Genomic DNA, 25,562 nt, shown 5'->3' with positions numbered 1-25,562 from the left:
TTTCCTTGATCTGACTATGGAGAGTATACTACATGTTTCCTCTCATAGAGACTTGCCATTTAGCAGAGTCATGAGAAAGAATGAAGCTCCATATCTCTTTAAAAAATCAGGTGTCATTGACAAGTGATTTCTGTGACTGGTGATTTACCTGTATGCTCTGTTATTTTATTAAAATGAAGAAATAGTAAGGACACAAGGTGTTTGCCACGGAGTTCTAAATTGTCTGTTTTCTCTGTGCCCCAACAGACCCACCTCTGTCTCTGGTCAGCATGCCATGCGTGCTCAATTCTGTGGGCCTGTTCTTTGTCTTGTTTAGAATTTATGGGGGAGTGCCATCCCAGGCCTGACCCCTTGAACTTGTCCGGGTCAGTATGAATTGTTAACCCATTTTGTATTCCTCCAAACCTTTGTTTATGAGTCTACTGTAAAACTGACCATAATGTGAATTTCATTAAGTTTGTTCCTTTGAGTCCCCTAGTGGATTTTGAGCTCTCTGAGAGACAGGTTCGAGCACTCATCTTTGAATTATACGATATTAGGATAAATGACAGACACTATAAAAGAATCTGCCCTAGCTGATTTGGCTTAGTGGATAGAGTGCCAGCTTGTGGACTGAAGGGTCCTGGGTTCGATTCCAGTTAAGGGCACATGCCCGGGGTTCTGGGCTCGATCCTCAGTAGGAAGTGTGCAGGAGGCAGCCGATCAATGATTCTCTCTCATCATTAATGTTTCTATCTCTCTATCACTCTCTCCCTTCCCCTCTGAAACAAGTAAATAAATATATATTAAAAAATAATTAAAAAAAATATATATATAAAAGAAAGAATCTTCTACTTTTATTATTTTCCTCATAGACACAGATTTTATTTGGTTTATCTTCATATTAGCTATTTAAGATAAATATTAGATAACAATGTTAATTCATTAATAATAAATACATAAAATACTTTAAAATAATGGCAATATTTACTCATAAAGTTTTGGTGATGCCAACTACCTTAGTTGCATAGTATTTGGAAGGTGAAAATGCACTTATGTGAGAAATATTTTAACAGAAGTATGTGATTAGCTTTATAACATAAAGTAAACTAGTCAAATAGAATTTGGGTTATTAAAAAACTATTATTAATAAATAATATTTATATTTTACTTTGCAAGATTGCACATAGCTGATAAAATTTGCACTAACTTTTGTGAAATACTATATTCATATTATTTAAATGATTTGTTTCAGGTTAAAAAAATCAGTTAAGGTTATCATTGAAAGTAATTTATTCCCTCTTACTGTAAATTCAGTCCCAACCATTAGGGGGAAAAATCACAATATATGGAAATTTGAGTATTTCAGTACAAAGCTAAAGCTGGTTGTAATAATCTCATGATATATTTTAAAATTATAATTAAGCTTTGGGGAGTCGAGTTGAAACACCCAGCTTCAGCTAGCAGGCAAGAAAATAAAGGCTGCCACTGAGCTCTCACTTTACACGCAAGGCTTCAGATTTCAAAGACGGTCCATTTCATTGACCTGATCTGTTCAGGCTGCAGTGCAGATAGGCAGTCTTGCTTTTACTCATGGCAAAGAGGGAAGCAAACGAGGTTTTATGTGGTCCCATAAGAGTTAGTCTCCATGATTTCTGCGTTAAAGTTACATGACATGGGAGGTGTAACAGGACTGCAGTTGGAGCACAGTACGTACCCAGACATAACAGGAAGGGATCAAGGAAGTTCTGGCTACCAGACACTGCTACTGCTTGGGGCGCCTTGTTTTCAGTATGAAATGACTCTAGCAGGCCGCTGGAAAGAGTGCTACAGGCGCTGTGTGGAAGTGTATGCATATGCATAGTTATTCTACTTTGATATATATGCCCCCCGCCCCCGCCCCCCCCCCCCCCCCCCCCGCTTTTAAAGCGCATTTTGGCTTCCCTCTTGACAGTGATACTGGCTCTTGCGTGTGCCAGGTGTAGTCAGAATTCTCTTCCTGGAAAAATTGTTCCATCAGGAGTGGTTTTGATGTGACTTTTCTTTCTCAGTGTTAAATAATTTTGTGATTAATTGTACCAAGTAGTTGCAACTATCCATTTCCTCTAGCAGGCTAGCAAGAGAAGTGTTTGAAGGGGAGGCGATTATACTTGGTAAAGACTGCAGCACAAAGTCAGTCTGATGAATGAGTAGGCCAATATTTGAATATTATAAATGACCACATTTTTTTTTCTCTCAGCTTAAAATTGAGTTGAATAAGCCTGTTTGCCAACAACATAGAGAAAATATCACTAATGGTAGGCAAAGTTAGGACCAATTAAGCTCTTTCAACTGAACTGAAAGCTAGTTGAAAGTCTTTGAATACATGTAATTCTTTCCTTCCTTATTATAGATGCACACATGTGCACACTCACACATATCTCCACGTGTCTCTAGCTTCAGGTTCTTATGTACAATGGTAGCCCGAAGAATAATTGTAGCCAAATTTACATTTCAGGATTCTTAAGAAAATGTAAATCTCAATGGAAATGTGTCTCTGATAAACACCACAACTAAATACTAGAGATTGTATTTTGAAATGCTTGTTTTTTTAATTTGATGAGAAATAATATACAATACTGGCATTGTGATTTTTTAAAAAAAGATACGGTTTCTTTAAACTGGTTTCTGAAGGATTTAATATTTTCTTTTTAAATACATCTTTATTGATTTCAGAGAGGAAAGGAGAGGGAGAGAAAGATAGAAACATTTATGATGAGAGAGAATCATTGGTCGGCTGCCTTCTGTACACCCCACATTGGGGATCGAACCCGCAACCCAGGCATGTGCCCTGACAGGGAATGGAACCGTCACTACTGAACCATGCCAGGCGGGCAGATTTTATATCCCCCCCCAAATGGTAAACTTTTCAAGTTGCCATCATTTTATAATCAAATTTTTAAGTATCATTTTCCAAAATAATGTTTTCCAAATGTCCTATGAAACAGGTTTACAGTTCCCAGAGAAAAAGGGAATTCTGGAGGGTTCTACAAATCTTAGCAATTGTAGACGGCTGCCCAAATGTGCGATACTGTGTGAGGACCCTGTCTAGAGTTCGCGGGATATTCAAGGCCACTCTGAGCGTGGGAATCCTAATCAGGAGTGTTCAAGGCTAAGTTACTGTACGCAGGTGCAAGAAGCAAGGACACAGCTATCTTACTGTATGTATGCTGCGCAAGCATGCCCTTCTATAACCCAAGATAGTGAGGTCACTATTGGCAAGAAGCCTCTTTTGTCTAAGTTAGTATTAAAGTATGTTACTGACCAGCAGGCAGGGGGGTTTGGAGGCAGCTGCTTAGTGAGGCTGTAGCTCTAAAGATGGCTCCAGTATAGCTCCTATGTTGGAGGCTACTGCGACTTTGTAGGAAAGATGTATTGTTACCTAGCCGGTGTATGGCGACTGTATGGGACTTTACTTTGAAGGACTGCTTTGTCTAAAAGCTCCTGTTGGAGCTTGGGCTACAATAAAGACTCTCTTATATACCCACAACTTCTTATGGCTTCTCTGTCGAATATCCGGATTCCAAGGAGGTCCAGTCCCTGGCAGAGGGGCTTGGACCCAACATACTGTCATTAACTAACTTCACTGGACTGTGAATTGAGTTATAATGTATTTTCCTTGTTGGGTTTATTAGTGCTTATAAGCATTTGTTTCAGTTTCTAAAAACATATATACACCACCAGTTTCTTTAGCTCTGGCTTCTTAGAGATTTAGTACCAATATTCAAATATAGGCTCATTAGCATAAGGCTAGTGTTGTTGATCATGATTAAATTTTTTACCACAAATTCAATCAGTACCCGGTCCAGTGAAACAGAGCCACGGTCTTAGCAGTATAATTTTAGAAGCACATTTATAGCCAGATTTTGTTTGAACAATTAGCTCAGACTTTGGTTCCAAGTACATAGAAGATCGCTTATTTTTGTGCAGAAAGAGTTATCCGAAGGTGAAGCATTTCCCCCCACTATTCATTAAAAATGAAGGAAATGAAGATAGGTTTCAGGTTTTGAGGCTTTAATTTATCTATTGTAGAGGAAATATATTAGTAGGTACAGTTCCATAATTTGGAGATATGTGGAGTATCTGAAATTGGAAAAACTAATGCGTCCTAATATTTTGTGTGTGGTGACATTCATAGTTGTGCTTTGAGCAGTAGCTTAGATCATGCTACCATAATATTTTGAGTCAAAACATTTTACCATTGCCCTGGCTGGTGTGCGAAGTGGTTAGAGTCTTGGCCTGCACACCGAGGGATGCGGGTTCAATTCCCGGTCAAGGGCATGTACCTGGGTTGCAGGTTTGATCCTAGGCCCCAGTTGGAGTGCATGCGGGAGGCAACCAACCCATGTCTCTCTCTCTCTCTCTCTCTCTCTCTCTCTCTCTCTCTCTCTCTCTCCTTTTCTTTTTTCTTCCCTCCCTCCCTCCCTCCCTCCTCCCTCCCTCCCTCCCTCCCTCCCTCCTTCCCTTCTGCTCTTTCTAAAAAGCAATGAAAAAATATCCTTGGGTGAGGATTAAATTTTTTTTTTTGCTATTGCAAAGCACAAATAAACATGCCTTTAAATCTCACAGAATGTCAGGATATATGTAATACCCTGGGACCTTTCTGAAGAGCCACAGTTATACTTTGCATCTAGGATTCCAGAAGTGAATTAAACATCTGTTGGTTATGAGCAAAAAATGAGCTACGTAAAATTTGATGGATAATAGATTATGTTGGAGAATGACAAATACGCTCCCTGTGCTCTGAAAAAGTCTTTAATTGACCTCGTATATCAACATGTTTCCATTGCCGATGATCTCTCGCTATCCCACTGAACAAGTAACACTGAAAAGTATAGTCCCAGCTTGGATGCAGAGTAAGCCACTCAACCCCAACTGGCTTAAACAAAATATGTTGCTAATTTGGAATCATGTCCCCAAACTCCAACTGCTCTTACTTTACTATTTCTAAGTTGCTCACTGACTCCACTGTAAGGCAGTAAAGGGATGAATGTGTGGCCCCATCAGGTAGAGTACAGCAGGTCCCGAGATACAGGCTTCTGTATAGTACCCCATCAAGAACAGAACCCTAGAATAAAAGGAGAGAAAACGAAAGTTGTAGAATTGCTTTTCTGGATTTATAAGTAGAGAGCCCACTTTGCTTTGGTTTCGTTCTCTTTAAAAATATTGTATCGTTCTCTTTAAAAATATTGAAAGGAATTGATTTTTAAAAACTTTTAATCCTGACATAAAAGTCTTCATTGTTATGTATTGTTCAGTTACCTATTTAAATATGCCTGTGTACATAAAGAACAAAATTTGACAATTGAATGACTATGAAAGCCTTTAAAAATGTCACTTAAAGTTAAATGGATTGAGAAAAATTGAATCATATGAAGGTAATATTCTTAATATTACTGTAAAATGTCATGAACTTCAGTAGATCTTAAGTAGAACAAATTCTGCTTTCATGTTGTAATTTATTGTAAATTATTAATTGTAATTTGAATTTTCAGTAAGTAAAAAAGGCTAAAGGTTAAAAAATTTGTGGTTGGGGGTAGAGAAATTATGAAATATAGTCATATAAAGTCTTTCTGACATAAATTTGATATTCATTGCTCATCTTAGCTGAGAGTCTTAAATTAGGGCTAGAACTTTGAAGGTCTTAGTTTAAAGATAGTTCAGTAATTGACTATAACTCTATATATAGTGTTGAAGTGTTTCTTGATTTTAAAAATATGGTATTACTATTAAAGGCAGACCTCATGCCTGTGTTTTTTCTAAGATTTTATTTCTGCCTTTCACTTTAAAAAAATCTGCAATACTAGTACTCATTATCTTTTTAGTTTTTAAATTATGGTTGACATTCAATATTGATTTCAGGTGTACAGCATAATGATTAGACATTTATATAACTTACAGTGATCCCTGATATTGCCTTCTGCTTTTTGACAATAATATAAACATGTGAATTATGATAATAATGTGCAGTTCAGTTATACTAGACAAAATGGGCAGGCCGCAGACTTTTAAACTGGGATGTGTTGCTGCTCAGACTATTAGTAGTACAGATTTTTTGTGTATCAAATTATTTGACACATTCGTGACTCTGCATTTCTCCCTTTTTATTTCAGGCATTCCTCGGGTTACCCAATGTAAATTCAGACTTCCGCTGAAATTAATCTGTCTACCAGGCCAACCTTCAAAAATTGCAAGCCACAAACTAACGATTGATACCAACAAACCTCCAGTCAGCCTTCTCAGTCTCTTTCCAGGTAGGCCTTCTGAAGTAACATGCCTGTAATATATCAGAAATGTTAAGAATTTAGAATGGAATCCTTCACCAGCAGGTAATGATGGGGCAATTATCAGATAATTGTTAAGTCAGAATATGAAAATGCCTCCAGGATTTTTCCCTTGCCTGTTCAAAGGCGAGTAGCTTATATCAACAAGGTAATGAGGTGTACCTTTTAAGTTTGATTAAAATTAGTATAATCATTATTTTGTTTCTGTATTCAGAGACGAGAACATCAAATGTTTCTCTTTAGACTGTGGAATTTTTTGGCTCGTAATGTAAATATTTATTATTCACTTTCATTGTAGGTTTCTGGATAGGTACCTTTTTAAAGTTCAGTCTTATGCCCCTGAAAAGTAATCGCCTAAGTAGGTGCTCTTTGTGGTTCTGCTGCCTGCAGCAGCTGGAGGGGGCGAATGTTCGAATGTTCGTTCTCTGGCCCTGATTGCTTAGAAGGGGCTCGTTATATAAAGCCTCAGCATCACAGTGAACATTTGGGGTAATCTGTGAAGGTGTGACTTTCTCTGGTGTCAGTTTTCCTCTGAGTAACTTAGAAAAAAGAGAGGCATCGATTGGATGAAGCATCTGCAGTAACCAGGTTTCTAATGTAGCCCTCTAGTCACTTTCTTGGTGATGGGGTGGAATTAAAAAAAACAAATCTGGGAATTAAATCAACCCTCTTAAATCCCTCATTAAAAAATCGTCACCACTGACTCTGAGATGCATCCTCACCCTTGCATTAGTGGGTAGGATTTAGAATACAAAGAGTATTTCCCACAAGCTTTAGCGATTTATGGTAAGTCACCTTTTGTGTTATTAACTACATAAAGTGCTTACAATTTATTTTTCATGAATTTGAAGTGTTTAAAAAGCGTTGTTTATGTATAATGAAAAGCCTTCAAAATGGAATGCTTTATTTTATTTTATTTTTATTTTTTTTAAATTCTTTATTAGTTAAGGTATTACAAATGTGCCCTCATCCCCCCCATTAAACCCCCATCCTCCCCCACCCCACTCATGCTCTCATCCCCCTGTTGTCCATGTCCATTGGTTTGGCTTATATGCATGCATACAAGTCCTTTGGTTGATCTCTTCCCCTTGCCCCCTCCCTCCCCTACTTTCCCTCTGGGGATTAATAGTCTGATCGCTGTTTCTCTGTCTTTGGATCTGTCCTGTTCATCAGTCTATGTTGTTCTTTATATTCCACAAATGAGTGAAATCATGAGGTATTTATCTTTCTTTGACTGGCTTATTTCACTTAGCATAATGCTCTCCAGTTCCAAAATGGAATGCTTTTTATTACAATTGACCTATTCTTTAGTTTGGCTTGAGTTTGGGTATACCAGGTATATATGTATCTTGTTAGCAAATAGTTTTGTACCTTTTGGGTTTTCCCTTCCCTTTCCTTCCTTCTTAGTCATTTTCATATAACAAACTTGGATTATAAAGAAGGCAGAAAGAGTCACTACCTTCACAACATCTTATACAAATGTATTAATTCCTTGGGTCTCCTATACTATCCTGGAAATTTAGTAGGAAATTATATGCTGCACACCGAACTTATTGGTGCCTTAGAAAAGTGGTTAAGACCTTGGCTTCTGCGTGGTTGACATTTACTGTGGATGGATAAAACCCACAGAGGCTGAATAAAAATGCAGGCTTTCGATCAGAGAGGTAATCTCTGGAAGCCTAGGAAAGCTTAGGTACGTGTTTCTCCTGATTTGGGGCTCAATTGTTTTGATATCGTTGGTATCTTAGACTCGTCAACACATATTTGCTTCTTACTTACTTTAGAAATAGGATTCAATGACAGATTAAAAAAAATTACCTTCAAGATCCAATGTATGTGATATAGTCGGTTCTTTGTGGGAGATCCTGGATCTGTGTTCATATTGAACATGCTGGAATCCTATCATTGTTCAACATAAGCACTCTTGGTACTTTTTCACTTTTCCATTTTTCACTCTTGGTATATAAGACTTTTATGTATTGATGTCAAGTAATGTTGGATCAAACTGTCCTTGAGTTCCAGATTTCAGTGATGCTGTCTTTTCAACCTTTGTTTCTCCTGGTGCTGTGTTTTGGGTGGTTTCTGTTGCTATACATTCAAGTCACTTTCTTCTGCAGAGTGTGATGTGTGCCCACTCAGCGTGTTTCACCTCAGACAGTGTAGCTGTCATCTCTCAAGAGTGATATGGGTCTCTTCTTCTTCTTAAAACCATCTTCCATGTCTGCAATAGAATGTCCTTGAACATACAGAACAACATAATAATGTTTAAATGCTCTTGTCTATGAGTCTGTCATCCATGTCATTTCTGAGTTAGTTCTGATTGATTTGCTCCCTCTCATGGATTGTAATTTCTCCCTTCTTTGCATGTCCTGTAGTTTTTGTTTGAAGAACAGAACTTCTGAATTTTATCTAGCTGTGTGTTGAGTACTTTAGTTTTCCTCTAAAACTTCTTGAGCTTTTTTTTCCTGAGACACTGTTAAGTTACTTGAAAAAGTTTGATCCTTTCAGGTGGTGGTAGGCAGGATGGGAGCAACATTTTATTCGAGGGCAAACTTCACCCACTTCTGAGGGCGAACTCTTCCATGTGTTCTGCACGATGCCTAGGGAATTAGGCTGGTTCCTATCCTGGCCAGTGAGAACAGGGCTGGTTCCTGGCTCTGGGTGGGTTCACAGATTCCATGTTCCCTGTAATCTCTTTCTGTGGTTCCCTCAGCCTCATGTAGTTTCCTTACAGGTGTGGACTGATTGGCATTGGGATATGTACTCCAGGGGCACTTTGCAGATCTCTGCAGACCTCCCTCTGTCGCGCTCTCTTCTCTGACACCCTGCCTGTGAACTTGTGCAACTTTGACCATTCCAGACTCCCAATTCTATCTTCCTTCTTGGGGAGAATGCTTTGTTGCACCTTGGTTCCCCAAACTGTCTTGAGGCCTACAGATTTTTCTCGAGGCAATAAACTGGGGCAATCATAGGGCTCACTCTGTTTCTTGTTTGGAAGGGGTCATTGTTCAATTCTTGATTTCCAATGTATTAACAAAAAATATTTCAGCCTGGCAGGTGTGGCTCAGTGGTTGAGAGTTGACCTATGAACCAGGAGGTCATGGTTTCATTCCCGATCAGGTCACATGTCCAGGTTTCAGGCTTGATCCCCAGTGTGGGGTCTGCAGGAGGCAGCCGATCAATGGTTCTCTCTCACCATTGATGTTTCTATCTCTCTCTCCCTCTCCCTTCCTCTCTGAAATCAATAAAAATATATTTTTAAAAAGGATTTCATATTTTCTGTCCCATTTTTTTAGTTGTTTTCAATGGAAGGGTAACTGTGGCTCCAGTTTCTCCATCTTGGCCTGAAGTGAAAGTCTCCAACTTTATAATTCTTGTTTTTTTGAGTCAGAATTCAAATGTGGTTTACATTTTGCAATTTTTTAATACGCATTTTTGGTATCTCCTTTTCTATAGGCTTTTACCCCTTCATCTCCCTTTTAATTATTTGTTGAAGAGTACATATTATTTTTCCTATGTGTTTCTCACACTCTGAATTTCACCCATTACATCCCTGGGATGTTGTTTAATATTTATTTTCTCTGTCCACTTTGTAGCCTGTAAATTGCAGTTGCAGCTAGAGCTAGTAGTTAAGCTTAATTATTTTGGCCACATTGCTTAATGAATGGTGGTTTATGCTTTCAGCAGGGGGACAAGATATCTGCTTGTCTCTTTGTTTGTGATGGTCTCAGCCATTGATATTCAGTGCTGAGATCCATTCATTCATTGGAAGTTGAAAATAGTTATATTCTATTTCTTTCAAGCTTCCTTCAGTTTTTGGCTGAAATAGTTCTATTTGGAGAACCTTTCCTTATGTACTATGTGGTGCACAAGTAGGATCACCAACATAAATGCATGGTTCCCTTTGTTTATTACTGATTTTTAAAAGAATGAGTTGCCTGGCTGCCGGGAGCCGGTCCATGCTTGCTGTTTCAAGGGACCTGGCATATATGGCATACTGTTCTTAATATGTTTGCTCACCTTCTTGGCACTATGTGTTTTAACCAAGGTCTCTGAGAAAGGTTGTTTCCCCAGGTAGGGATTTTCCCCTGAAGTTAGGGAAGGAATAAAACCTCTTAACTAAGTGCCAGGCGGGTAATTAATCACTTTAACTACGAACAATCATGCTTAAGCTACATAATCTTTACTCCCTGGAATGGAGATAAGAAACGCCCTAACCTTTGTAATAGAGATTGATAGGATTGAATCAACTGGTATAAATACAGATGTAACAAGACAGAAAGAAGACAGAATCAAGAGAGACAGAACTTAGAATACAGAACCAAGAGAGACGGAACCTAGGCACAGAACCTACACAGAACGTTCTCTGAGACAGAAGAACTTCGTTGGAGAGAACATGGCAAAAGATCCTGGACAGAAACTGGCCTCAGAACCTAGAGACAGAACCTAGCGAGAGAACATGGCAAAAGATCCTGGACTGAACCTGACTACAGAAACTGGCAACAGAACCTGACTAGAACCTAGTGACTGAACCTGGCTGGAGAACCTGGACAGAACCTGGCTGGAGAACCTAGCGAGGGAACTTGGCTACAGAACCTGGTTGGAGATCCTAAGCAGAACCTCTCTGGAGATCCTGAACAGAACTTGGCTGGAGACCCTGACAAGAGAACCCGGCTATGATGATCACCTGAACGCTGCCTCTGTGTCATTCCTTCTTCGCCAACTCCGTCCACACCTATGGGGAACCCCTGGACCTGCTGGGGTTGGACCCCGGCACCTGGCCGGTATGGCTCAGTGGTTGAGCATCGACCCATGAACCAGGAGGTCAAGGCCCATGCCTGGGTTGTGGGACTTGATCCCCAGTGTGGGGTGTGCAGGAGGCAGCCGATCAATGATTCTCTCTCATCATTAATATTTCTATCTCTCCCTCTCCCTTCTTCTCTGAAATCAATTTAAAAAAGGGGGGGGGGTTGATTCTCTAATCCTCCAAGACTGATAATTTGGCTTTTTTTTTGTATCAACATAAACACTTCAGTTATATTTGATGTGTTTCACTCCACTGCAGCTATTATTTTTTGATACTTAAATATTTTCACCTCTGGCCAGTGATAGTCTCTTTAAATTGGCTCTTACGTCCTTTTCACACAACTCTGCTAGTTACTGGTCATCTCCTTGCTTCTGTTCTAAGTTCACCTGTGCATGTCCTGCCTTAGACCTAGAATGAACCAGTAGGAGAAAGGAAATGAGATGATTTCAGAGAGTTCTTATGAGGTAGAAATTTTAGCAACTGGAAGCTAACATGAGAATCAGTTAATCTAATTCATGCATGGGCTTTAAAAATGACTAGTGACATAAAACATGCTTGTCACCAGCTAAGTTTCCTGTTTCGAATATTGTCTTACCTCATGGTTATGTAAAGTGATTCCCCCCCCCCTTTTTTTTTGCAGGCTTTGCCAATCAGTCCGAAGATGAACAGGTGAATGTAATGGGTTTTCGATTCTTAGGTGGTTCCCAAGTTACTCTTCTTGCTTCCAAAACCTCTCGTAAGTAAACCATGGAGTTACGGCTTTTGAAATTTTCTATTAAGTGCACTACATCATCACCAAGGGTTTCTGCAAAGGGTGGTGTTCAGCTAAATATTGAAAACGAAGAGCCATAGTATTAAGTATATAGGACATAAAAGTTATAAAGCTAGGTCCTATTTTATTAGAGATTTGTCTTTGTTTGGGGATGAGGATAGTTTGAGGGAAAAATTTAAAGGATTGAAAAATGTTTATGAGATAGGTATATGCTGAACTAGATTTTAGGGACTATTAGAAACTGGAATTAATTTTTATGTGTGCATATATTCTTATGTCCTTTTTTAAAAAAATCCTGACCCCAGCATATGTTTTTATTTATTTATTTTTTAGAGGGAGAGGAGAAGAGAGAGAGAGTGAGAGAGAAACATTGATCGGTTGTTTCCCATACATGCCACAACCAGGCATTGAACCTACAACTTAGGCATGTGCCCTGATCGGGAATCAAACTGGGAATCTTTTGGTGCACAGGATGACGCTCCCACCAACTGAGCCACCTGGCCAGGGTGACACTGTTTTGTTTTGATTAGCTTTAATCTTCACTTGGATGCTGGAATAATTTTTGTACATTTCTTTTGTTAAACTATTCTCTTTAGTTAATCTAAAAAATTGTTGCCAACATGTCCTTGGGAAATTGTACAAATATGTTTGACCTCAGTTTATGATGCTGTATGATGAGTTGGTAATTGAGATCATTTAAAAAAGGCAAGAAGTTATTCCATTTGAAAAATGGGGATATTTATGTCCTAATGCATTATGTTTATTATTTTTTAGATAAAGTGACTTTTAGAGCATTGCTGTAGGGCATGATTACTTTACCATTCTGTAAATATCAGCAAATATTCAGCTATATGGCTGATCCAGTCACATATATCTGAATAGATGGCAGTGCCATAGTGCAGACTGACAGGCTGAGTCATGGGATAGGACAAGGCCTTTTAAATAAGGAACCACATGAACTGTGTCAACTGAAACCTGAAGAGTAGCCATTACAATTCCCAGGTGGTGTTTTTACTTCAGTGTCTCACAGAATTCTACCTAGGAAATGCCCTTGGTGATGAAGGGGGATAGATATGAAGAAAGTATAGTTTTCTGGGGTTGAGATAGATGTTGGTGCTCCCTACTGCTCTATCAGAATACCCATCCCCAAGAAAGGAATGAGGTAATTTGTATCCAATGTGTGTCTGGCATTTTTCTTTTTTGTGATTCTGAATCCAGGATGTAATTTCTCTTCTGAATATAACAAGGACAAGTCACTTGGTCAATAATGTCTCTAGCCTAGCTAGTGTGGCTCAATGGTTGAGCTTCGACTTATGAACCAGAAGGTTATGGTTCGATTCCCAGTCAGGGCACATGCTCAGGTTGCAGGCTCAATCCCCAGTGGAGGGTGTGCAGGAGGCAACCAATCAATGATTGCCATCATTGATGTTTCTATCTCTCTCTCCCTCTCCTTTCCTCTCTGAAATCAATAAAAATATATATATATTTAAAAAATAATGTTTATATAGCTTATCTTTATAGTTCATGAGTAGCAAATTTCACAGAGCTTTAAAAATATTGATAAAACTCAATTTACTAGATATAATTCTATCTGAGCTCAAATAGGTACAGTCTAAGCTACAGCTTAATCCAAGGATAAATGTAGAGGACCCAGTGTTGCAAGTGTTTAGAAAGAACTGGACAACCAAACTCAGTAGTAATTCAGAAGTGAGATGTAGCTGGAAGGAGTGTGGGTTTTATTTTGTTTTTAAATTTGCAATAGTAGAACATGTTTGAATAGTAATGGAAATGATCGAGTTAAGTGGGAGAGGCTGATGATCAGGAAAGAGAAAGGAATCACAAAGCAATGAAATCTTTGAGAAGGAGAGAGGCGGTGGGATACAGGGCCTGGGTGGCGGGCACTGGGGGTGTCCAGGGGGATTGAAAGACAAGCTTTTGTAATTTTACTGTGACAGGAGGGATTGGATGTAAATCACACCTTTCGGAGAGTGGCTTGTGAAGATGGAGAGAACAATGGAGACAGGGATTTCAGGGAAATGAGATGTCGCAGTTGTGTATATTGAAAGAGCCTGTTTAATGTTAGCACAATGAATTAGAAAAAGAAACACATCCAGACACAGTTTTTGAAATCTTGGAGCACTAAGGATTAGGAGCATATCCTCAAAGATTAAAAAGGAAAAAGCAAGCTACTCAAAGAACATGAATCAAGAAGATTGTCTTGGATGCTAGAACACAATGGAAGAATTTTTTGCAAGATTTGAGGGAAATGATTTTCAACTTAGATTTCTGTTCCCAACTAAACTGGTCACTAACAGTGAATGCTGAATAAATACATATTTTCAGTGTCACAAGCAGGGTTAAGCAATTGCAAATAGCAAATTTATGTAGCCTCGAGTAGGCCTTTGGGAAAAGAAAAGTAATACAATGAAAGATTATCCTGAAAGATTTTAACATGCTAGAATGAGGGATCGAATTGAATAAGATCAAGTTTAAAAGTCCTTTGCTTGTCTCTTGATTATTTTGCTTTCAGGTATAATGAAAACATTGTAGTCATGTATGTGAATAAGGGTTGGGCCTTGAGAAAAATTTTCTTTTTGCATCTGCCAAAAGAAAGCATCTGTAATCTTTTAAAAACTTACTTATTTATCGAAATTAAATTTATTGGGGTGACATTGGTTAATACATTACAGGGGTGGGCAAAATTAAGTTTATGGAAGTATGTGGAAAGTAATACAATAATAAATATTAAAAAAGAATAAACTCACGACTGTAAACCTATTTGCATTAATATGTCATCTGTATATTGCATTGTGGACCCACCACACAAAGTATGGTCTCTTCCTGTCACTATCCTTTTGTCCCCCTTTACCCTCATCACTCTCCCCCTACTCCCTTTTCCCCTGGTAACCACCATACTTTTTTGTCTATGCCTGTGAGTTTGTTTTGTTTTGTTGGTTGCTTTCTGTTTTATATTCCACAGCATATGCAATCTTGAAACATATTAACCAAAATATCTTCAGAGGAAAGCATGTGAGAGGCTTGCTCTTGCCTCTGTTCATTTTGCATTCAGCAGACATGTTAGATATAAACACTGGTGGCTCTGGTGGCGCTCCTGGACTAATGGGAGAGACAGGTAGAGAACCAATACTCGAGCTTGGTGCTGACAGAAGCCCCTTCAGGTGCAATTGCAGCCCAAAGGAGTGAGGTTCCATAAGAGCTTTTGTTTGTGAAAGATCTTGAAGGATGAGTAGGAGATTATTGGGTGGAGGGCACTCCACAAAGAGGAAAAGGTATCCTCAGATGCTGGATAGAGCATGGGGTTTTAGAAATCAGGGAATTTTCTTCCGTCTGGGAATTTTATATAGTAGCGGCTTTGTGATTTAGAGATAAGTGTAATGACCAAATCCAAAGTCACCGGAAACCCACCCCATGCCACTGTGTGCAATGAGTCATCAATATATTACTGTTTTATATTTATCTTAGAACTTCTTAGCTATATTATCAAGGGACAATGGCCAAATTATATAAATCCAGCTTGGAAAAAGCCTTTTGAAAAGTAAATTTAGAGAAATCATCTACAGTTTCCACTAATATCGAAGAGGTTGTATATTTAGAATATTATACTAATATCTACTGAAATTGTTTATATTATTTTCTCAAACTTCTTGGTTCCAAAAGCCTTCATCTGCCTTTCCATCTCGCATTTAAAAATTTCCAAATAGTATAAATTATACTGATGCTTTGTTTATGACATGAATACAAACATTATTTATATTGATGAACTTCAGATGTTCTGACATGAATAGACACTGACGTGATGCATTTTTGTGCCCTGCTTAGTTAAATCCATTATTTTCTCCATTTGTAGTAGAGTGGAATGGCAATTGACTGCACTCCAGTCATCTAAATTTATTTCATTTGGAAGCTGGAATGATTATTTCCACTGAGCTGCTATTACAAGATGCAAAGGAAAAAGGATAAAAAAAAATAAATCGAATGTTCATTTTGGCAGCTATTTTAATTACTAGTATTGTAAGGGTGTATTTTAAAATACAACTTTCTTCTTTCATGTTATATTATAAATAGATTTTTATTTCTCCTTTCCATGAAATGCAGACTCTGGAAAGTTTCCAGTGCAATGTTAACTATTTTGAAACATAAAAACTAAGAAAATGCTTAATCATCAAAATAATGCCGTATAAACCTTTGACTCATTAATTCTTGTTGATTTTTGGTAATCTGAAAAAAATCCACTTAAAAATAATTGTGTTAATATTTCTAAATCCCAAGTATAATTTTTTATTATAAAAAATTAGTTTTTCTGTTTTCCCCTCATGTGATGAAAGTAAGAAAATAATTAAAGCCCCAAATGTTACAGAAAATATTACATCTATTTAAATGTTTATTATTTTTACAATTCTATTATTGGTGACATTCATGCATTATACTTGGTCATAGTAGTGTACTGTCTTAGTCCACTTGGGCTGCTATAACAAAATACCAGAGACTGGGTGGCTTTTGTACAATAGAAATTTGCTTCTCGCAGTTCTGGAGGCTGGGAAGTGCAAGATCATGGCTCTGGTACAGCGGGTGCCAGGTGAGAGCCTGCTTCAGGTTCATAGGTGTCTATCTGTTTGCTATGTCCTCATATAGCAAAGGGGCAAGAGAGTTCTCTGGGGTCTCTTTTATAAGGGCACTCATCTCTTTCACGAGAGCTTCACCTCATGACTTAATCATCCCCCAAAGGCCCTACCTCCAAATACCATCACATTGGGCATTCGGGTTTAACATATGCATTTTTGGGGGGATATAAACATTCAATCTATTTCAAGTAGCTGTGGGGTATCTAGAAATTTATTTATATTTGACTTTTTCATTGATTTTCTTTAGATTTTTTACTTGTTTCACTCCACACCTTTTATATCAGATAGTTTTAAATTTTTGACATATATATATATATATATATATATATATATATATATATATTTAAACCCTCATCAGGAGATATGTTTTTATTGATTTTTAGAGAGGGTGGAAATGGGAAAGAGAGAGAGAGAGAGAGAGAGAGAGAGAGAGAGAGAGAGAGAGAGAAACAGAAACATTAATGTGAGAGAAAAACATCAATCAGTTGCCTTTGGAAAGAGTCCCGATTGAGGATTGAACCTATAACCTAAATATGTGCCCTGACCAGGACTGAACCCTTAACCTTTTGGTGTACAGGATGATCTGCCAGCCAATTGAGCTACCCAACCAGGGCTTGACCAATATTTTTTATTTTTTTTTATTTTCTTTCTTTTTTTTTTTTTATTGCTTAAAGTATTACAAAGGGTATTACATATGTGTGACCAATATTTTTCAACATCTAATTGTGATTGATAGAAATTTTATAATTCAAAGATAAATTGCATTTTTATAGGTTCAGTAAACCCTTGATTTTGTGGACCTCAATTTAACAGACTTTGGATTCTAGTCCATATGTCATATGTGAAAATTAACACCCTGCTAATTTAAAAACACTTTTAACCAAGATTTACTTATAATTAAATTAACAGGTTATTTTTTTGTTATTAAGTCACTGTTATTTTTAATGAATTTCAGCGAATAGGCCAGGGGTGGGCAAACTTTTTGACTCGAGGGCCACAATGGGTTCTTAAACTGGACCGGAGGGCCGGAACAAAAGCATGGATGGAGTGTTTGTGTGAACTAATATAAATTCAAAGTAAACATCATTACATAAAAGGGTACAGTCTTTTTTTTCAATAGTTTTATTCATTTCAAACGGGCCGGATCCGACCCGCGGGCCGTAGTTTGCCCACGGCTGGAATAGGCCATATGTTGGAAAGAACACTAGTAATTTCATTGACATAATGGATACTACATATCTACAGGTAGAGCCCACATATTTAAATCCGAGAGCACTGCTTGTAAACAATGTCCAGAAGGATTAGCACATGCATCCTTCATGGTAGTTGGTTCTGTTGTCACTTGGTGTGACTTTCTGCAGCATTTTGTTTTGTTTTGTTAATCCTCACCTGATTGATTTTTAAAGAAGTGGAAGGGAGGAGGAGAGACACAGAGAGAAAAACATTGATGTGAGAGAGACACATGATTGGTTGCCTCCCGGGGATCAAGCCTGCAACCAAGGTATGTGCCCTTGACTGGAATTGAACCTGCAACTTCAGTCTGCGGGCCAATGCTCTGTCCACTGAGCCAAACCTCCTAGGACGGCAGCAGTTTTAACGTGAGCAGGTGATGGTCCATGTGCACTAACCCTCACCCCAGTGTGTGCATTTGTTTACTCTCGGTGATTGGTGAATGCACTCATTGACTAGACCTATTCAGTATAAATTTAAAATTACCGTAATACACACAGAAAACTTTTCTGTGAAATTAAACTTTTAATTTTACAAATGTGTCCACATAAGGAAAAACATATAAATAAATAAATTTGTCAATTTTTTAACATACACATTCAGAAAGCCTCCTTTATTATAGAATGGCCTTCCGGCTTTAATGGACACTCCTTGGCTGAATTAGTCCATGATATGGAAGTTTACTGTAATGATACCAGATTGTATTTTTGCAATGGCTGTTTTCTTACCTTTAAAGTAAAGTGTTGGTTGTTTGTTCTCTAGAAAGACCCAAATTTGAGTGTTTTTTTTTCTTCTTATTGTACTGTAACGTATTATAAGATACATACAGAGTAAAAAGGACCATACTCTATAGCTTGGCACTGTGACCACATACATACCTTTGGCATTAAATTTGAAAATGTTAAGTGGCTGATGCAGAAAACCTCAATAATGCACTATAAATATTTTATCAAGCCAGTAGAAATTGTTTCTATATTCCATCAAAGAAATCTTTGTCCTTTTTGTTTTGGTATTCATTATCAGAGTTAGTAACAATTCATGCATTTTCAGCTAGTAATAAGCATTTTTATTAATTATTTTTTTTTCCTCTCCTAGAACGATATCGCATTCAGAGTGAACAATTTGAAGATCTTTGGCTCATAACAAATGAGCTTATTATCCGCCTCCAAGAATACTTTGAAAAGCAGGGAAGCAAAGATTTCGCATGTTCTTTTTCTGGATCCATGCCCCTTCAAGAATATTTTGCATTGATTGATCATCATTTTGAGGTGTGTATGATTAGAACAAATATTATTTATAATTTTTCAACACATTAAAGAAAGAGATGCTGCAGAGGTGAGAATTGCACGACACACGCTATTCGGCCAGATGCTCCAACCTCTTCCTCTTTATGGACGGTAGTTTTTGTGAATCTGGTTTGTAATCAGTTGCAGACAATTAAGAGTGGCTGCCTGGAGCTAAGCATGTGGTCTTGCCTCAGAACAGAGCTGATTTAATTCCTCCACATGAGGACTTAACCTTTGACCCCAATAACCCGGTGTTGAAACAATCGGAGCTTATCGGCAGCCATTAGGCTGACTAACACTAGCAGGCCATAAATGAGGTGTGATTGTAAAGCAAAGTGATTTTTCCTTTCCTTTCTTAACAAGCACACCACAACTTCTGCATCTGAATGAGGGTAACCACATAAAATATTCGCCAGTATCTGGCACCATGGACGCTTAGTGAAATGCTAAATGACTAAATGTCTAAATAAGTGAGATCTGACAGTAACTTTGTTGCCTGAATATTTAATTGTTTTAAAAGTCCCATGTGTTAAAAAAATTCACCAGGCTCTACTTATTTATTGGTCTATAGATAGACTTTGTAGGCAATTACAAAGGGGAATTGCAAAAGAATTTTGAACATCATTCAAGGAAGCTAGAGTGAGTACTTTTTGAGGACTCAATAGGATTTTGCATTTCTGTTTATAAACTACTAGAGGCCCAGTGCACGAAATTCTTGTGCAGGTGCGGTCCTAGGCCTGGCTTGCGATCAGGGCCATTTTCCCCGGCTGCTCGCAGCCGGCCCTGCCCCACCGCTGCCACCCACCCCCGGTTCCCCCATTCACCATCGGATGATCGGTGCCAGCCGGGGGAAGGGACCGAGAGGTCCGCTGTTCCTGCCCACTTGCCAGCCCTGCCCCTGCCACGAGTCGCCCTCTGTGTGTGGGGTGACCGGCGGGGCGGGGCCTTGGCTTGGCGCTGTCCGTGTTCCCTGCCACCGACCACTGGTTCCCCGTTCACCATCAGGCAATCGGAGCCTGCCGGCAGGGGAAAGGGGCCGAGAGGGCATCAGTGCGCCTCATAGTGACTGGTCCAGAGGTCGTTCTGGTTGTTCTGCCTTTAGGGTCAATTTGCATATTACCCTTTTATTATATAGGATGGTGTTGGTGTGTGTGTGTGTGTGTGTGTGTGTGTATGTGTGTGTGAGAGAGAGAGAGAGTCACATGAATAGTCTACCTAATTTCAGTCCCTTTCAGCATCCTAAAGGCATTGACTTCAAGCTATAATAACTTTGTTTAACACAGTCTGAACATAAAGGGAAAAATTCAGTGCATACAAACCAATTACAAATAACGTCATTATCAAATAGAGTTGAAGAACTTACTAGAGTTTCCCTTTTTATATCCTGATATTATCGTCATAATTATTGATGAAATATTATTTTTAAAACATTTTAGTTTAAGAAATTTATCACAACTTTTGATAAAGAAAGCTTTTTCCTCCTTCAAGAGAATATTCTTGTATTTAGTTAATTCCTTTTTGTTTCTAACATTGGTATTAAAAGAAGCTAATAAAATTCCAAGATTTTTAAATCATGTATTGGAAAGTACATATAATGAAAAGATAAGGAAGTTTGGTTTGATATCAGAAATGTTAGCTATGCTTGATTTCTGAAAATTTTGGATATATTTATTTCAGAACTAGTTATGACTGTTTTATAAGTTGAATTAGTAGTTCACATGATCTAATTTCATAGAGAGTTTCTTCTACTTTATGACTTTGACTAGCTTTCTTGTATCTTAATAATATTAAATTTAAAACTTATGGAAAGAATTACAGTGGAAAGAGTAATTTCTGATTCTCATCCTCCAATCTCCTCTTTGGGGCCAACATTTGGTATCTGGTTTTGGCGCGTCATTCTAGAACTATTTCATGCAATCACCACTATGTCAACAGATTTGTTTTTAAAAAAATACATGAGTGGTAGTACATTGTACATACTACTCTGTATTTTTTATTTTCTTTGTTTCATTTAGTGTATCTTTGGATAGCCTTGCATATCAGTACCCAGTAGTCCTGAAAAGTAGTCATCTTTATTCATTTAATCTGTTCCCCTATTGATGAGTATTTTGATTTTTAATAACATTTTACTACAATAACAAACTATTTTATAATGACTATGCTTATATCTACATTAGCTTTTGCAGGCATACCCATAAGATAAGATCCTTGAAGTGGGATTGGTAGGTCAAAGGCTGTATGTGTGAGAGTTTATTTGTATTAACTTCTCTGTAAATTTTGCTCATTTTTCTATTGGGTTGTTGCTCTTTTTCTTAATGATTTGTATTGGGTGTGGTCCTTTTTCATTGATTTGTAGATGCTTTCTGGATATTAGTTTAGGGGCATGACTTTTAGTCGGTGTGGTTATTGCTCTTTTTGCAGTTTGCTTTTTGTCTTATCACTTTACTCATAATGTTTTTCTTTTCGTAAACCATATAGAATTAATTTTTTTCAGTCCTTTATCACGTGTGTGTGTGTTTGTGGCTTTTGACTTTTGACTATACTCATAAGGGTCTTTCTCATCCTGAGATTATGTAAAAATTCTAATTTTTCTGGTACTTTTATTGTGTCTAAACTTTTAATTCCTCTGCAATTAATTTTGCTATAAATACTGGGGGAGAAATTCTTATTCTTTTTCTCCATGTATTTAATTAATTTTCTCAAGACATTTATTAAATAATCTATTTTTCCCTAGGCATACGAGGCATCTTTACTAAATTTTTATTTAACCTACTCCACTGAATTACTTATGTATTCATGTACCAAATATCACCATTTTAATTCTTAACTCTATGATATGTTTTTATTTCTTCATTACTCTTTCAGACTTTGATTGGAATTTTCTGTATTTTTACTTTAAATATTTTTGTCGTACACATTTAACCTGAATTTAAGAAACTCTTTGTTGTAGCTGCGGATAAATGGTGAAAAGTTGGAAGAACTCTTATCCGAAAGAGCTGTGCAATTCCGGGCCATCCAGCGCCGGCTGCTAACAAGGTTCAAAGACAAAACTCCTGCCCCTCTCCAACACCTGGACACGCTGCTGGACGGCACCTACAAGCAGGCGAGTACAGGGCCAGTGGCAGCACCTCTGCCACGTGCTGTTGACTTTGAAAATCAGGTGTGTGTTTTCAGAGTTAGCTTCCCTAGAGGAAAGAAAAATAGCTAATATGTAAACCTCAGTAACTGTATTGATAATACATTTGCTGCTTGAAATCCTCATGGTTATTTGAAAAGTCTGTAGCAGCAGGAGGGCACTCTGGAAAGAACACTGGGCTTTTTTCCATACGATGGGGTAAGTACTCACCGTGTCGTTACAGAGATGCTGCTCCACGGTGTATGTGGGAGTGCGGGGCACATGGCTCCCCAAAGACAGACAGGAGTGCTCCCGTGCAGGAGGTTATGTGGCTCCTTGTAGGCCTGATGGGTCTCTGGTCCACACACACTCTCTCTGCCGTGCCCTTTTCATTTGCTTTGTTTTTCATGGTTTTCTTTTCCCCTCCTCCTCCTCCTCGGGATCTCTTTGTTGACTTGTCTCTCTCCTTCTCGGGCCTCCTGCCATGCCTACCGCACTGGGCTGCAGATTGGCTGAGTCTCGTCTTTAATGAGGCTGGGTCTTTTTGTGGACACAGTGGCAGAGGAGTGTTTAAAGGCGTTTGATGAGGATGCTTGATTTAATGCTTTCCATCTTTTCCAGATAGCAAGACTTCCCTGTCTTTATAGACTTAAAGTGCTGTTTTTTTTTTTGTTTTTTTTTAATGTTTTCTGCTTAGCCTTGGGGTTGGGTTTTTCCATGATATGTACGGTTACAGAAAAGATGATCAAAACCAGGGGTTTTCACTTGAATCTGCATTCTTTTTAGATAAAAAAAAGGGAATGAACAAGTTTTCAAAAGAAAAATGTGAATACTATAAGAAAATGTGACTTAGTTTCAATGTAATTCACAACTCAATTTTATCATAAATATTCACATTAAATTATAACTAGATAATGTTCTTTATTTTAATTATTTTTAGTAAATTTTTAATGACATAGTTAAATCATGAACATAATTTCCCAATGAAAATTACAAGATTATACATAAGGCTAAATTCTCCAGCTTGATTCTTTATCAACTTTTCAGAAATATAATCACGTTCCCTAACCCTTGAACTTAGGTTTTCTGTACTTTTGAATTAGAGAACCTTTTGTTGTCATTAGAATCTTATTCATTTATAATCAGTTGTGGTCTATGGACTTTAAGATCCATTAGTTTTGTCAAGAGATGCTTAAAGCAAGCAGAGTATGTGTGTTGTGTGCAGGCTAACGAGGCTGCCTGGACATTTGCTGACGTGCTCAGTCCGGCCAGTTGTTTGGAGATGGACTCGCTGTCCAGTCTCCTTGCATATCCTCCCCTCAGCCCTGTCCCGGGCGGGCTCACGGGACCCATGTTTGGTCTCATGCGCTGTGGTAGCCATCTTGAAATCCCTAGTACTTATCGAATAAGAGGGCCCGTATTTCCGTGTTGCTCTGGACACCACAACAATGGAGGCCCTGGATGTCAGGATACTCATTTGTGATGAATAGGACAAGAAGACCGAGAGTTCCAATACATGACAGAGTTCAAAGAGAGTAGAGTTTTCAGACAGAATGGCTTTATTACCACTGCCCCCAAACCACCTGCAAATTTCCCCAAAAGGAAGAAAAAGAGGTGCAGTGGGCGTCTGTGAGAGCTCCTCTGGACAGCTCCGGGCTTCCTTCTGGGAAAGGCATCCTGGCTAAGTGACCCTGGAGTGACAAGGTTAACTCACGTAGGAGCACTGTTCTGCATTCGTTGTCTCTAGGCATGTTGCGGGTTGCAGCCTCTCTTTAGACTTCCAACAGGTGGTCACTGGCATAAAAATCCCCCGTCAATAGTTACAAGGTTAGGTGCACAAGGGGGTCAGTCAAGCACTTGTCTCCTGCTTTTAACTGTAAGGCATTTCCTATAGCTTGTGTCTTTGATTGGACAGTGACTGAAACCCACACGCCCACATTATTGTTTTACTCTTACTAGCATGCCTGTCTTTAGTGTCGGCCTGCTGCCACCTCGCACTCATGGGGGCACCTGCCAGGCAGTCCTCCCTGGCCACCAGCGCTGAGCAGAAGGAACAATGCTCTTGCTCTGGGGAAAGCATCTTGGGATTCTTACACGGGGAGGGCCTGGCCCCCTTGAGTGAAGATTTTCCAGTTGCTCACCACAATTTCAAGAATTTATTCTCAAATTTGGGGGAAAAAGGCTTCCTTTTAGAAAGACCTTTTACTTTCTAGGTGAAGAGGTATAATGTTAAATGAAAGTAAGCATGTGGAGAAACTATTTTTTTAATTTTTAGCAGCAAGACACCTAAATTTCATCATTTGTATAATTGGAATTACTGCCTTGTCAACCATCTGAATATGGTTTTGAAGAACCTAAGAAAGGAAGTAAGGCAGGGGTGGGAAATGTCTGTCTGGCCCTGCAAAGGCGTTAGGAGTGAGTTAATTGAATGTTTAACAAATGTATCAGGCTAATTTTTAAGTTAATAATTTTGTATGGCTCTCGAATGATGTTATAAATATCCAAATGGCCCTTGGCAGAAAAAAGGTTCCCCACCCCTGAAGTAAGGGGAGAGAAGAGAAATTCATATTTACTGAGTATCTGTTGAGTCTTAGGTCAGTTTCATTTATCACTTTATTTAATACAATCATTTTGTGAGGGTGGCATTATTGCTCCCACTTTATGGATGAAGAACTTGAGGCTCTGAGCAGAGTTAAGCAACTTGCCCAATGTCACAGATTCCAAAGTCCCTGCTTTCCTAACTCATGTGGCATTTTTATTTTAATCATTTCCAGGTGGAATGTAGACATCCTAGGTTTTCTTTAGCAAAACTACAGTAGGATTAAAGAAAAAGAAGATTCATTCAAACTCTTTGTGCATATGCATGGCATATATTTATTATCAGCCACCCAGCATTCATTGTGAATACACTACTGGACAGGTAATGGAATCTGGAGCATTCCCGAAAGGATATATTACGTCTGAAACTGGGGTATCAGGGGAAGAGGCGACCATTAATGTGTTGACTTTTACTGAAGTTCAGTTTTCTTTGCCGTCCAGTGCTAATGCTTATTGCATTTGCCAGAAAAGCTTTGGAAAATAAGTTCTCTTCACATTATAAAATTTTCACGTATGTTTGTTAGTCAAAGCAGGACTGATGGGTTGAACTGAATGAAGGGAACTTAGACTTACCCTCCGGCTTGGCTTGTGCTGTGATGCTCCTGTGTGTACCGAGATTTCTCCTCCCCATAGGAACACTGACCCTCTGTTGTAGCAGAGGGAAAATGTTTACTAATCTGAACGTTTAATTGTGTCAGATGACATATGTGTGATGTAGTGACTGATAGTCATTAATGTTCTAGAAAAGCACTTGGCCAATTTCTCTCTTGTGGAAAACAGGGGCTGTATTAGGCCTAATTTTAAACAGA

General features: G+C 38.4%; 1 protein-coding gene across 6 annotated transcripts in view; it reads left to right on the top strand.

The window, feature by feature from the left end:
* Window positions 1-25,562, top strand: part of BBS9 (Bardet-Biedl syndrome 9) — a 323,047-nt gene that overhangs the window by 148,879 nt on the left and 148,606 nt on the right. For all 6 annotated transcript variants that reach the window (XM_036327352.1, XM_036327354.1, XM_036327351.1 and 3 more), the window contains 4 exons: window positions 6,132-6,272; window positions 11,750-11,845; window positions 18,850-19,022; window positions 21,991-22,143. In XM_036327352.1, the coding sequence (XP_036183245.1) occupies window positions 6,132-6,272; window positions 11,750-11,845; window positions 18,850-19,022; window positions 21,991-22,143 (563 nt within the window). The remainder of the gene's footprint in view (window positions 1-6,131; window positions 6,273-11,749; window positions 11,846-18,849; window positions 19,023-21,990; window positions 22,144-25,562) is intronic.

This window comes from Myotis myotis, unplaced genomic scaffold (assembly GCF_014108235.1).
Source record: "Myotis myotis isolate mMyoMyo1 unplaced genomic scaffold, mMyoMyo1.p scaffold_m19_p_11, whole genome shotgun sequence".
NCBI classification, from domain to species: Eukaryota; Metazoa; Chordata; class Mammalia; order Chiroptera; family Vespertilionidae; genus Myotis; species Myotis myotis.
This window is presented reverse-complemented; position numbering and strand designations above follow the sequence as displayed.